This window comes from Chroicocephalus ridibundus, chromosome 12 (genome assembly GCF_963924245.1).
Source record: "Chroicocephalus ridibundus chromosome 12, bChrRid1.1, whole genome shotgun sequence".
In the NCBI taxonomy this organism is placed as follows: domain Eukaryota; kingdom Metazoa; phylum Chordata; class Aves; order Charadriiformes; family Laridae; genus Chroicocephalus; species Chroicocephalus ridibundus.
The window spans coordinates 890,793-905,505 of record NC_086295.1 but is presented as its reverse complement, the minus strand read 5'-3'; the positions used below and the strand labels follow the sequence as shown (position 1 = coordinate 905,505).

The window sequence follows — 14,713 nt, the reverse complement described above, 5'->3', positions numbered from 1 at the left end:
TTCTTCTTGAAGAAGAGACATCACAACACCAATTGGCAAATGGGGAAATCAAGTGTCACCCAAGCCTGGCCTTTGCTACCCAAAGCCGTGTCTCCTAAGGCAGTCCAGCCCGGTGGAAGAGGTGAGCAGCGCGTCCCCCGGCAGCGGGGGGCACACGGTGAGGAGAAGGCTTCCAGGCTGGGCCGAGAGCAGAGACGAGACTGCACCTCAACTGCAAAACCTGCTCCTCATGGCACAGGGACGGACAGGCAGAGCTAACGAAGAGACCAAAATAAACCACCAAGAGACTCGAGCAAGACCGGTTCACTCTTGAGACTCAATCTGATGAAAGAACACCCAGAGAAGAGCCGCACTCCTTATGAAGCTATGTAAGAAGGTTGTCTGGCCAGATACGAAGCTTCTAGAAGCCCAACTTTTCCAAACTGTCCCTGACTTTAATAACGTCATAAATGAGTAATTAAAATCCAACTGAGATGCCTTAACAGCAAAAGTGGTGGACAGTGTGTTCCAGACATGGTCTTTAGCAACTTTGCAAGAATTACCAATGTTGTCAATATATGAACAAAAATGGCAAATTAACACAATTTGCGGGGATTTTGCATGTGTGTTGCTACTTCCATTTATAAAAATTACTTAGGCTTCAGAAGGCTTTTTGGTTTTCAAATTGTAAAACCACGACTCTCGGCAAAGACCACAGAGCAGTACCCGGGCACCGGAGGACGCTGGGTGCTCCCCGGGCAGCCCCCCCTCCAGGCTCTGCACCAGGCCTGGGGGGAACGGGAGCCCCCGCAGCACCCCTCACAGCCTTCACAGAACACGTACCGGGCAGCCAGCACGTTTCTAGTCTACGTTACCAAAACCCCTCACTTGCATAGTGAACGCACTACCAGTTAGCTGTATCGGTGGATATCCTTCTTGGAAACTTAATTAGTGTACCAACGTAGTTAACACAGAATTATGTTTAACTATAACAACGGATTTTAACACGTTTCAGCTACAAAATCAATGTACAATCTACTACAGAGTAATCAGTTCAAAGATGGTATTTCAAATCAGAAAACCTATCAATGACATCCTGCCTACAAAATTATTCTTAATCACATGTAAAATTAGCTAGCAATTTATTTCAGTTTATTTAGGACTTAGTCACATACTATAAAAACATACTTGAAGAGTATGTAAGCTCAGCCTCAGCCTGATAACCTTGTTCACTTAATATGAGCTTAATCTATTTTTTCATTTTCAACCCACCCCTCCCCAAGCAAGGATTTTATGACCGTGTTCTCTGCATGCAAGCACACAGGCTCAATACATTTTTGAGCCTGCTGGGAAATTTATACCAAATGTACTGCAGACATCTTTGTCCGGGGTCTCTCAAAAACAGTAAATTCAGCAATACCCGTGAGCGCAGGCAAGCACCCAGACAAAAGACATTTAGATACGAGTCCCCAGTAGAGGAAAGGCTCTGGTGTACCATCAGACAGTGGAGCTCCCAGGAGAGGAAAAGGAGGGAGGGAACGTGCAAGTCCACGGCATCGAGTGCTCACTCTCCCTGGCGCTGGCAGTGACGCATCCGTAGTGCTTCAGCCCAGGGAATGACTGGGAATCCAACCCAGCGCTTTCACGTGGCACCGGCAAATGCATTGGCCTCCTTTCATCCTTCTGTTAAGGATTTTCTGTACTCCTATGTTTTGGAACACTCTTGCTTTTAATTCCTTTTTTTAAAGCAAGTCTTTAATAAGGTTTTACAATATCTTTTTAGGTCTTAGTTTGATAAAAGCATTCTCCTAATTGTCATCTTCTGATCTTGAAATGTTCCCTTTCTGCAGCGATACAGCAGGAGCGATAAGAGCTCTCATAAAGAAAACAACCACCCATGTTCCAAAAGCTGCCGTGCTTCCTGACGGCGAACATCAGGAACAGCAGATCCCAAGGTCAGGCGACACATTTCAGCAACTACTTGCCCACCACGGCCAGGAACTGCAAAATCCTGAAGACAGCGGTCGCACCAGCTCTGGCTACGGGCACACCCCTGCAGCGAGCCCTCTCTGCCATGCCCCTGGCCACCACCCCACACCGCAGGGCTTCAGCTCCCTCCGTTAAACCCACCGGGCACTGGCTCTTACATAGGGAACGCAGAAGTGCTGCCACGGGCACCGCACTCCTCCTTTCCTCAAGAACTTTATAGCTTCCCCGAATGCTGCGCCTGCAGGCCTTCCTCCCGCGGGAGGGATTCCCAGCAAAGGCGAGTCTGCTCTCCCGCTTCCTTCTGCATCCCACCGAGCTGCTCCCATCGCAGCCCAAACCAAACCTCAGCCAGGGCTGCTGTTTGCAGGGGTGTGGGGGGGTGCAAACGCATGGCAGGAAAGGGGGAGTGAAAATTAATTCTCAGGAACTAATTCAAGTTTTAACAGTCGCTTTGATTGATTCTCAACGCTCGACAGCCCTGGTTTTCACAACACTACAGTAATCCAAGACCACTCTGCCATTAAGTCTGATACTAACAGTCAACATGTTGTTTGCTCTGTTTTTTAATAAAGTTAAGGGAATTTTGCAGTAAAACTGAGCACAATTTTAAACTAACAGGTAAAACTTCAATAAATACAAAGGCCTAGTACACCCTAGGTGCATGACAACCTTACAGAGTTTACATAAACACAACTCCTCCTCTTCTTTTAACTCCCCATCCCATCCAGCCCACTGCCACACACCGACTGACCACTACCTGTCCTCACAAACCCCAGAGCATTTAAGGATTACTGCGTACACAATACTCTACTATTTTACTGGTTCAAATTTACTCAAAGCACGTGTATTTTTTTTGAGAACTGAGCTTATACAAGAAGTTTCACCTGCAGCAGAGCTATTTTTAGGGTGAATTTGTTGCACTTTTCCTACCATAAAAAAGTATATTCCGTGCCTAGAGAAAATAAATGAAAAAAAAGAAAAGAGGGCAATACTGTAGAGCGAAGGCAAGCCAAAGAACTCGAGCTCTGAGCAGTTACGTGGCTCCCCAGTTGTCTGACTTTCTGAACGTGTCAAACCCCGTCGACGGCTGGCTCTCTGTTGCAGCAAACTCCAACGGAGTGTCGCCACCCTTGCAGCAGGGGCCCGACACGGCGTCACCACAACAGCGCGATCCCCTCGTCGCTCCAGGAAGGTGCGGCATCGCTCAAAGGCTGCGCAGCTCTACATCACAGAATCCTTGCCATCAGCGATATTTGTTGATTAACCTGTTGTCAATGAATTAACTCACAATCGGAGAAACTCCACCTACCTGAAGAGAGCTCCTGTAAGGATGAACCCAGGCTACTGAAATTTTTCCTAATCTTTACAACCATGAAATAAAAACAAAATTGTGTAGTAATGCTACGTTAGTAGCTGCATTTAATGATCTTGTGTAACACTGCAACATACTAATTTCTGGAATATATTATTTTGTGTCAAGTCTATGACAACACTGATTGATCACTCAAAATGGATTGCGCATTGCGTCAGGGCTTTGAATGTGTACACGAAATCTTGTTCACTAGTGTATTAGTTGTTTCAAAAATATTGGTCATTTTAGTTACACGGAAAACAATTTATGAAGTCTCAAAATTTAACAAGTAATCAACCAAAATAATCAACAAAAATCAACCCTGCACGTCTCCTTGATTAAAAGCTGGAAACACTACTCTTGGAGGTGGCAGCTCTCTGTTTCGCACACCTACCCCAGGAGTTCAGCCGTAGGTACAGGCGTGTACAGCCACAGCCACCTGCGAAACCAGCACCCTGCCCTGCACGCCACTAACTCTCATTCTATTACAAACCTCTCCCTGTCAGCAGAGCAAGAGACCACGACGATGTCCACAGCACCTCCTCCAAAAGCCTCAGCAGAGACGTTTTATGTTCTAGCATATTCTCTCACACCGTTAACTAATGCCCCGACAAAAACTTTAAGGACAGGAAAAGGAAGGAGTGGGAAGGAACAGGGAACCTGTTGCCGTTAAAGCGCAGAAGTGAGTAAAAGTTAAATTAACAGAAGGTTTTGGCTTATATTCCATCTCCTGATGGGCTGCATTTCAACTCTTCCCTTTCACCCACAAAGGAATTCTGCTGCATTTGAATTTGTACCTTTGAAGAACAGTGCGACAAAAAGCAAAGCAGAAGCATGGACGGGTATCACAAACATGTTGACTAAGAAAGTCCAGATACTACTGAACCAAACAGGCTTGAAAATACGCATCTGACGTTTGCTTTAAAAAAGCTCAAGATTATTTTATTTTCTTTTTTTGAAATAGAGATCTTAGGGCACATTTTGTCATTTATCTGTATTATTTTTTTATTAAAATGTTTAAAATCATTTGGCGATTTAAGCATAATGTTCTTTATCAAACAACACACTTTGCCGTGTTTACCACTGGTAACAAGGAATCTGTTATTCTCTTTAGCGAATTATTTTAAACTCTGTGTTAATTAACTCTATGGGTATAAGCAAATCAACAAGGAATTGGGCTACAGAACAAGTTTGTCTGCCGAATCCTGAACGGTAGCCAAATACTTTTAGTACAGAATTATCCTGTGAAGCTGCATCATTCTTTGGTTCATACGCTGGTAGTTACTCATACATTCACATTCTTTGATAATATCAACTTTGGTTTTAAAGCAGACTATTAAAGTAAAATATCAGCTAAGAGATACATCTGAGCAACCTCCCCACTGGGCTCCACACAGCGCTCTTCACTGTGTAAGTAAAGCGGCAACGCGCTGGGGATTTACTCCTGCCTTCACGACGCTCTCTTGATGCGCTTTCGGCATTCAGAATGAAACTTGGTTGTCAGAGGAAAACAGCAATCCACCGAACAAATCATGTGGATGTCTACTTATGATCACAGAGGAAATCTACTATCTTATGGACAAATTTTATTTAAAGAAAATGTTAACATTCACGCCAAAGTTTCAAAAGACTCCTGAGCATGTGTGTGCCTAACCTGAGCAAATGCTGTGCCTGTGCGTTTGTTACCGAAGCAGAGAAGCAGCGTGGTGTGAGCAAACGCTCCACTGCAGGGGAAAGGAATTGTGTCACACACTGGGAAACGAACGTCCCTTTCCACTAAATGAGACACCCGTGAAGCCCACCAGCAGGAGGGTTACCCGTAACTCCTCCAGGCCCTACCAAAGGAGACGCTGACCCGCACAGGCTGCCCTGGGCGCAGGGCCGGCTGAGGAGAGGGCGAAGCAGCTCCCCCCAGCCCCTCCACGTTCCTCCGCCAGGCAGCCCCGTCTCCAGCCGAAGGCAAGTCCCCGATACTCACAGCCAGGCACGGAAAGGAAGCTGCATCTGCAGCCAAAGGCCAGAAAGGAACTGACACAGTCACAGATGTGCGGAACAAAGGAGAAAGAGAAGTGGGAAACGGAGGGAGGCGATGGCTGCGGGGGGTTACAAGCGGCAGAGCGAGTGAGGGGGGAGGCAGAAACCGGATTCCTGCAGCAAGCGGTTAAACCCCTTCACGGGGATTCAGAAGGATGCGGTGGGCATCGCACAGACCTCAAAAGCCTGTGGTATGACTTCTTAAATTATTCACATTTTGCACTTGTAAAGGTCTTTCTGCCATGAAGGCTCATCACTTTCAGTATTTTCACTTATCGGTGCTCCTAATCCGTAAGACTCAAACGAGTATTCCAGGACACCTTTTGCTTTATCTTGCTTCATAGAGGGATGTAATCTATTTTGAAGACAGAGAAGTTTATCTGGGGTTGAGTGTAGCTTGGCATGATGAATTTATGATTAGCTGTGACAACAGTGGGAACATGTGTTGGATTCATAATCCATTTATTGGCTAAATTTAGGTAATCTGGTTTTCATAGCGCTTGCCAGCAGGCACATCCCTGCCATTGCCACTCAGCAAGAAAGTGCAGATGCATGGAGTAGTTCAGTATAATTCAGGTACTTATGCATTTGGACTCATTTTGTTAGTAGTGACTTCACTAAAGTCGTGCAAAGACAGGACTGTGGTTCCCCTCATCTACAGCAACTTGTTTCTGCACTTAATGCCCCACTGGACTGTGGAGAAAAAGATAACCTGGGCTGTATTTTATTTTTAATTAAAATTTAACCTTGTTTAAAACATGATCCTCTGTTCCCTCAGGGTGAAGAAGAGTAGGGAGAAGACCCTAATTCAGTATGTCTGAGCGCTCTGGCCTAAAGTAAGGTGGGTTTATAACCAAGAGTAAGGACTAGAAGCTGGATGATCCAGGTCTCCTTGGCTTGCCGAAGGGTTCACACAGCAGTAGGCAAGCTCATCGGTTTTAGATTGTGAAAGGGGACGTGAATATTATTCTTCCTCACAGGAATGTTTAACAATATAATTGTTAATGTCCGTAAGAAGCTCACGTATGCCAGGAATATAGGCCAGGGAAATTCCTGTCCTGTTGAATGTGAGTGCGCAGACATCGCTGGCAGAGCTGGAGGAGACGAGAGCACCGACTGCCAAAATCACATCGAATGGAAGAAAGGAGAAAGAAAAAAAAAGTAATAAATAATATGGAGAAGAAACTAGACTAACAGTAGTGCCACCGATAAATCAGCCACTATTTAAAAAGGTGAGACTTCCGGCAGACTTTACTGTATGTTCCATGAAGGCAACTTTGTCATGAAGTGAAATAAATATGGAAGAAAATCATTAAGTGCTCAGATTGGAGCTCTTAATTGCTCTCTACAAGTCAGCAAATCCAGAAATAAAACACACCGTAAATCTTAATAAAAATATAAAGAATTTACAACCCATAACAAATTAGAAATTAAGAAAACAGCGCGTCCACATCTGCTGATCCTTCAGCAGCCCCGCACAGCGGTCGGCTAATAGCTGCACTCCCCCCCCTTTCTTTGATAAGTATTTTAAAAACAAACATCTTAAAAAATACTTCTTATAAAGCTCTTCTGCAGCAGCCTGGCACAGTTTCAAGCTATCGGAGCGGCCTTGCTGGTGCTGGAGTTGGAGGAAGGTGGCTCTGCACCAGGGTCTCCCCCAGCCCTGGCTCGCTCCGTCCCCGCAATGGCAGCAGAGCGGAGAAGGGGCTCCCTCCCGCTGCCGCCAGCTCCCCCGCACCCCTGAGACTGTCTCCCACATTATTTCCTCTTCCACCCCAGGCAAAAGCGGGAAGCACCAGCTAGGAGACACACGGAGAAAGCACGGTGTAAAATGAAGCACAAATCCCAGCTGATGGCCGATGCTGGTGCCGCCCAAGGAGCTGTGGGCACAGCCCGCTATCAGCCTGTCAGGCAAAAGCACCAGGAGGGTCACGCACCCGGGCCGGCTGCTGGCTTCCCCACAGCTCACCCAAAGGCTACTGACAGCACAGCCATTTTCTGCAGGACACCACAGACCCTGGATCAGACCGCACAGGACGGCGCCGGCATCCCTCATTCCTTGCGCCACGTTCCTACGGGAGAGATCCCACTTGCCCTGACTACTCTGCTGCGCATTTGTGAGGCTTCGAGAACACAGCTCCTCAAATGAAAACCGAGGTACAAGCATTAGCAACAACAGCACTTCAAAGAGATCATGTTTGTTTATATTTGACAGAAGGCATATATTTGACAAACAGGTCTTGGCACATTACAGTGGAAATGGCTCCCATATTCTCAATATTAAGTAATATATTCTAAATAAAATGCAATCCTGTGCCTTCAGGGAAGAAATATAAGGGATGGTAAATCGTTTATTTATCACTGTTTGGGGTTTTCTATATTCTAGACACTTCTGCATTCTTCTGTTTATTATTAGCCAGGAGCGGTATCACATGGCAGCCTCAGTACAAACATTCGCTCTCTTCTGTGAGCATCCCCGCAGCACGCGAGAGCAACAAAATGTGGTCTCCTCGTAGAGAACGCGCCCTCCTCACAGCTACAATTCATTCCTCTCAGAGAGAAACCAGTGACAAGCTCGCAGGCCACGTTGTTCTAAAAGCAGAATTGAAACTAATCCCTTAGTGAGTCCAGCTAAGAAAAGGGAAATGTCTCCGTTCCTTTCTCTGCCCCTCAAGGCTGTCGCATAGGCCCAGGCAGGAGCACAGTGAAGCTCACGAGGAGCAGGGGCAGCTTCTCTTCCAAAGCGAACGGGGCTCCTCCAAAGTGACACTTTCAGGTCACCATTGAGCTGGAGGAGACAGGGCCGGACCCCAGCAGGGCCTCGGCAGAGGCAGCGGCTGGCCAGGACCCCCGGCTTTCGGCAAAGTCGTCTCTTCTGAGCCAACGCAACTGGGAACTTGGTGGAACGACAGTAACACTGCACATTAACATCCCTGTCAGCAGGAAGCACTGTAGCATTTAAAGTTACTGCTCAGGAGCAGGTGAAAAACACCGTTTCCAGACTCTAAACACCTACATTCAAGTTAGGGGGATACAACACGGTAGGTTGAGAATTACGTTCATTCCCACTGACCTGGGCCAAACCGCAAGCTTTGCCCTCGCCCTCCGCTCGCGGGGAGAGCTCCTGACTCACCAGCCAGCTCCCTGTTTCCTCAGCACAGACTCTGCCAGAGTTTGAGCCTCCATCTCCCCAACATCTCCCCCTCCACGCTGCCCCAGCGCCCCGCGGCCATGCCACACCACCCTTCACGCTGCCGAGACCTTCTGCGGGGCCGCGGCTGAGCCGCCTACACGGAGAGAACCGGTGTTTATCCACGGAAAGGGGCAACGTCGAGCAGAAGGGAACTAGGTTAGTCCTCCTGGCCCTCCCAGGACCTTGCTGCCACCATGGCACCACTACGGGACAGTGGCCACTGGGGAGGGCCAGGGCTGGCGCTGGTGTGCCCGGGACAGGGGACACGGGCCGTCCCGCCGCTCCCCGCATCCCCCCGTGACTCCGCACACCTCTCAGGTGGGGCAGAAACGGAAACAAGTTCCATTTTGATATCAACATTTCCGAACGCCAAGCAAAGGCCTGTGAGAGACAGACTCCTCGCTGCTCCCTGCTAGAAGACAGACAACACGGGGTTTGGAGCAGTCGCAGAATCTCCTTCAAAGCTTCCTATATATAACCGTGTCACTTCCAAGAGCAAAAAAACCCTTCTTTTTTAAAAAAAGCAGGATGTTAAATGAGTCCACACCAAGACAAACTTCACACTAAGCAACTCACCTTCAAAGAATGACAGTTTAAAAAAAAATAAAAATTTTACCAACAACTATAAATGTTAATTTTTGTGAACAAGAAATACTGTTTAGAGTTTTCAAGTAATTCACTGAACTAAGAATCCATTAATATTTAAGAATTTATTCAAATTTCAAGAGCAAGAAGGGATTTTTGGAAGCTGGATTGATCTTGAAAGCGAAAAGCCACTTTCCCGCCTCCCATTCTAAGTAAGCTTTTCTTGTTTTAAGCAGGGACTTCGAAAGGGGAAAGTTCGAAAGGGGAAAGTGTTTAGAACCCAAGACTCTTCTCTGAAAGAACTGACAACTCCAACACAGTTTGTTCCACTTTCTCTTTTAACTTCTATTAGCCCTAATGACAGTAGCTGGCACAATCAAACTAGGATAGTCTTCACTCAATAAATCTCAGCTACGTTTTATACTTTGCCTTTGCTACATTTTTTTTTAAGAGTGTGCTCACCAGGCTCATTTCCAGGTATCAATCATGTCAGATTTTACAGGAAGTAGTTTTTGTCAGCTCTCTTGAAAATTTAATATGATAAAAACAAGTTCAGAATTTCGAAGAGATGTTAACCTCCAAACAAACATTTTGACGTTTAAAACCTCTTACGTTGCATATTCTGTTATTAAAAACACCACCACTGCACAATCAAAACTGCCAGAATGGACAAGAACCAGCAAAACTAACAATTAGAAAGCACCTTCTGCAAGAAAATAATGTCATGTACTTTACTATAAAATTGAATAAATATTAGAATTATTAAATATTTTTAGAAGGAGACAGCAGTGATATCTTAGAAAAAAAATAAATCTGTAATTTGCCAGCAATGTTCAAGGTTTATTTTTGGCTCAACAGCCCACAATGTAGAATTAAGTGTTCCACTAGATGGAGCAGGACGGTAAAACCATCATGAAGGCCATCCCCCTTGCTGACCCATGAAAAAGTCAACATCCAGCAATCAGGGATGATAAGAATTCTAGCTTTCTTCTGTGCATTCAGGGCAGAACAAAATTTGTTCCTCTTCCAAAAAAGGGCAACACCAAACCCCTTTAGTGTTTAACAATACTTACTTCTTCCCATCCTAGAAGCTGACTATTAACAAACACTAACCAGAAACAACAGATAAACAAACACTATCAGAAACAAAACTAGTTTTTCCCCACGTCTATCAGCTTTACACTAGAAAGACAAAGTTTACAGGATTGTTGACAGAAAATGAAAATCTTGTTGTATTTTCTATTTTGTAGCAACTGAACTTGCAAAAAGATCCATGCCAAACGATCAAACATTAGTCACCTAACGCAAAAGACATCGCTACACATCAAACAAACTCACCCTAGAAACAATGGCAAAACTTCAAAGAGGCTCCTGAAGACCTGGAGCTGTGCAAGTCATAGTAAAATTATCTCCCTGGTCTCTTTTCAAACAGAGCTAATTGTTGATTTACCTTTAAGTCTACCTAAACAAAGAACCTTACAAAATCTATTTCATCCAATGTTCTTCAAGAGATGCAGTAGTAGACAAGCCGTGGTTGTCCATCATCACATGAAATGAGAAACCAGCATTTCCTTGACCATTAAAGCTTATTTCAGCCTCTCCAAAAGAAGCAGAGAGAGTTTAAACTAACAAACAACAGTTTTAACCACTAATATTCCAAATTTAAGTCCTGCAATTCTTGAGTATACACAACAAAAATACCAGGAACGGTCACAATTATCACAAATATCTTGCCATAAAAAAAAAATTCTTGAACCATACTATATTGCTATATGTGATAAATAACTGCAAACATGCAGCAGTCTCTCATGACAACAGTAATTATCGCAGTGGTATAAACAGCAGAGGAGAACGAATCAGTCTCCGATGTGTGCGTGACGGAACACAAGCTGAGCCCTTGGTGGCTGATCACAGGCTGCTGCCCGTGATCCTTGCTGCCATCTCTTTGTTTTCAGAGAAATAAACTGCACTGAAAACAAAAGCTACAAACACGGGCAGGTTTCACCCTGACGCACTTTCCAGCTTACTGAACTTGCTGCACTGTCTGACACTGTCACTTGGAAAGCAACTGGCTTCAGTGGAAGAAGCAGGAAATTTGGTGTTTGAGACAATACAATTGCCCACCACATTAGGGAGGTGTCAGGCTCTATTAAGAGCATTTGAATGCTCCTGCAAGGTTTTCAATATAGGTATTAGTGTCTAACCAAACGCCAGGTTTTCCTGCCTCTCTGAACAGCTGATTACCAAGAATTCACTAAGCAGCACACGCTCCTTTCCAAGGTAAGGAAAAGTAAGCATCAGGACCACCCAAATCACGGTCCTTAACATTCAATAAAAAAAATGGTACATCGCAGCCACTATAGAGCAGAACAGAAACAATACTTACTACTGCGCACAATCAATCAGTTGATATTCATTAGATCTCTCGTAGCAGGCTTTCACACCTTCGTCTTGCCACAGTGTTTTTGTATGTTCATAAAACTCCTGAAAGAATAAAAATAGTATTAGCAAAATGGATGATATGTGAGGAGAATCGGCAAATGGTAACATATCATGACCACTGTAATGAACGCTAAATGGTGGCATCTTTAACAAAAGACTTTAAACATTTTTTAGAACCTGACTACAAGTTCAGTTGCCTTTCTTAGTCATTCTGACTGTAACGTTTTGTGACGCTTAAAAGAACTGATTCTCAACCATTTTGATTGAGTCCAACTATACACCGACAGAAGGGTTAACTTTTCATTAATGACAATCCTGTTGGCATTTTTAATAATCAATGCTATTTGGTAACACTTGCTCTTTAACTCGCGATTCCACCGCATGTTACATTCACTTGGCTGTCAAGATTATTTTTTTTTTCTTCAATGAAACACTACTTTTCAGTAATTCTTACATAAGGTAGCAAATGATGATTAGGTTTTACTTGACTTTCCAAGTTAGTGAGGATCTTCAGGGACTATATAGACATTTGTATCTTATTTAACTCAAAGTATTTACAGTGTAAGAGGATATTGAACTACAGAAGAAATCCCAGAACGGTAGGGGCTGGAAGGGACCTCTGGAGATCATCTGGTCCAACCCCGCTGCGACACAAAGCTAGACCCGTGTTTTCATTGCGTCAACCTGAAAAACGCCAAGCCAAGCTAAGCCAGCAGGCAGCCAGGAATGCAACGCTCGGCTTTTGCCGAACCTGGAGCACAAGTACAAACCCGAGCAGACCCCATTCCTTCTGCACACACAGATGCCCCTTGGCTCCGTAACCGCACTCCTGGCTCAGCCCAAGCTCCCTGGACAGACTGCAAACCACCAGCAGCAGCCGAGTGACTTCAGCACAGAGGCCACTGCGGGCATTGCCGTTATCAACAGCCACGGGCTTTTCTTGGCTGCGTCTCAGAGCTTCTGAAGTGGTTTGGGCTCAATACTTTTATTCTGATTTGAAGTCGCTCAGGTAACTTATTCTAAATCAGCTTTTTTTGCATCCAGGACAGCACATGACCTTTAAAATAGTTGCTGTACATATTCTGTTTCTCCCTCCACCCCTTTTCTTTATAGTAGAAATATTTTAAAGAAAAAGAATATATTATTTAAATAGCCATTTTACTGCTTCAAGGTTCCTCTATTAACTTAGCTTTGGAATCACTCCATCTCTTGGGATATCAGTCTCCCGCATTCTTTTCCTATCAGTGAAGTCCGAAGAAAGGGGTCACATTCAAATCTGACTTCCAAGGTTTCACTTGAAAATATCGTTTTAAGAAATTCCCTTTCTTACCAGAATTTTAACTAACACCTGAACTGCACCAGAACAGCAGATGCTTTAAATGGCATTTTAAAGATGCATAACAGCATCTTAAAGTAAATTTAGTGATGCGGCTTTTCAAACCATCCTCTTTTTGGCAGGTATAAGATGTGTATGTGATTGCGTGATCATCCAATTGCGAATACCAATGCCAGAAACGGCCTATCAAACGTTAATTTGATCTTGCTTTTATTGCTACTGAATATTCACTAGCTGCACGTACACACAAGGGTAGTAAATGCACACCACACATCTAAAGCTCGCTATGGTAAAATCTTGTTCTCATTTCTTTTAAAGAGATTATAAAATGTATATATAGTATTAGAAGTATCTTTTCAGTTTGTTCCCTGCTTTTATGAACTGTTCATGAACAAAAAGACCAGTTAAATTTCGTTTATAAGTAGTAATATTTTACTTGATTTTTAGTCTTTGTAGATTGTACGAGCATTTCCTGTTAAAGGAAGTAAAAGATGAATCAAAATCTTAATTCCAGTCCTCAGTTTTCTTTCTCCCACTGCTGGAATAACGTTCACTGGGCGCTTACTTTGTGAAGGTTTCCAATTTTTTGGCAGTTGGGGGACTGTCAAGTACTTTTGAGTCTTCAACTGTAACACAGCATAACGAGGACAGTATCTTCCCAAAGCAAAAGCGAGAAGGAAGAGAAAGTGAAGGAGAGAGTGGGAATTATCTGGACTCTCACTGTATTTGAACCAAACCCATTTGGGGCTGGCTTTATATATTTATTTTTAAAAGTAACAGCAGTCTCACACAGAACTTCTTAGGACTCACTCAACTTATTACTACGAAGCTGGGAAACTGAAAAGTTGAATCAATTGTACAAGAGTATTTTTGCTGAAACAGTAGCTGATTCCAATGGACACACACCATTTAAATTTCCCATCTAATCAAGATAACTTACACCAGACTTCAGATAGTTAATGTAACTATTTGGCAGAGATACGGTTCTAAAATAGACATCTACTTCAAATTGGGGTCAGCGTCTGCCAAGCCAATTATCTCCAAATATACCCCCAAATACTCGCTTCGTCCTGCATTACAGTAAGTAAACAAATAACTAGGCAAAGATAAAGTTTACAGAAAATGCAATAAAACGTGAAGATTCTTCATCACCTACAAACGTACACTTAAAGTGAAAAGGGCTGAGCCTTAACGAAAAGGTCCCAGGCTAGTAAAGCTCTGCCACAAAACGTGACGCACCAAAGTCCTTCCCCACTGCTGTTTCCCACTACAACTCTGACGTTCTGGTAGAGAACGGATACCACAATTATTTCAGACGCGTAGGAACGCCATCGTACCTTGTGCAGAAACATTTCGAGTAGTTTCTGCAATCAAACTCTTAAAATGGGATGAAAAGTAAGTCCAGAGCCTGGCCCTAGCATAAACACACTGACAGAAAAAAGCCTAGGCTTTAGTTTAACACAACAGTTCGACACTGTTCAGAAGAGTCCTCCCTGTGCTGTAAGGGCAGTTCTTAACTTTTAAGAAAATATGTGGATCACAATAAGGAGATAACGATCGATGTTTGTGCCTCGTTAGGCCAAGTTAGCAATAAAACACTTAATACTGCTTTTATGCCTGTCCTGCTAATCTGAACTATAACCAGCAATACTTGTGCAATCTTTTCAATACGGTTATCGACTGTCCACGGAGATGGAAAAAGAGTTTAAGTCCACATTCTTTAAACTTTTTATTGGCATTTCAAAATCAGGATCTACAAGTAATGAGTAATAGATTGTTATACTAAGACACAGTGGGGTTTTGG

General features: G+C 44.0%; 1 protein-coding gene across 2 annotated transcripts in view; it reads right to left on the bottom strand.

Moving 5' to 3' along the window:
- GNAS (GNAS complex locus) overlaps positions 1 to 14,713 on the bottom strand; it is a 138,769-nt gene that overhangs the window by 24,861 nt on the left and 99,195 nt on the right. For both annotated transcript variants that reach the window (XM_063349692.1, XM_063349693.1), the window contains exon 5: positions 11,518 to 11,615. In XM_063349692.1, the coding sequence (XP_063205762.1) occupies positions 11,518 to 11,615 (98 nt within the window). The remainder of the gene's footprint in view (positions 1 to 11,517; positions 11,616 to 14,713) is intronic.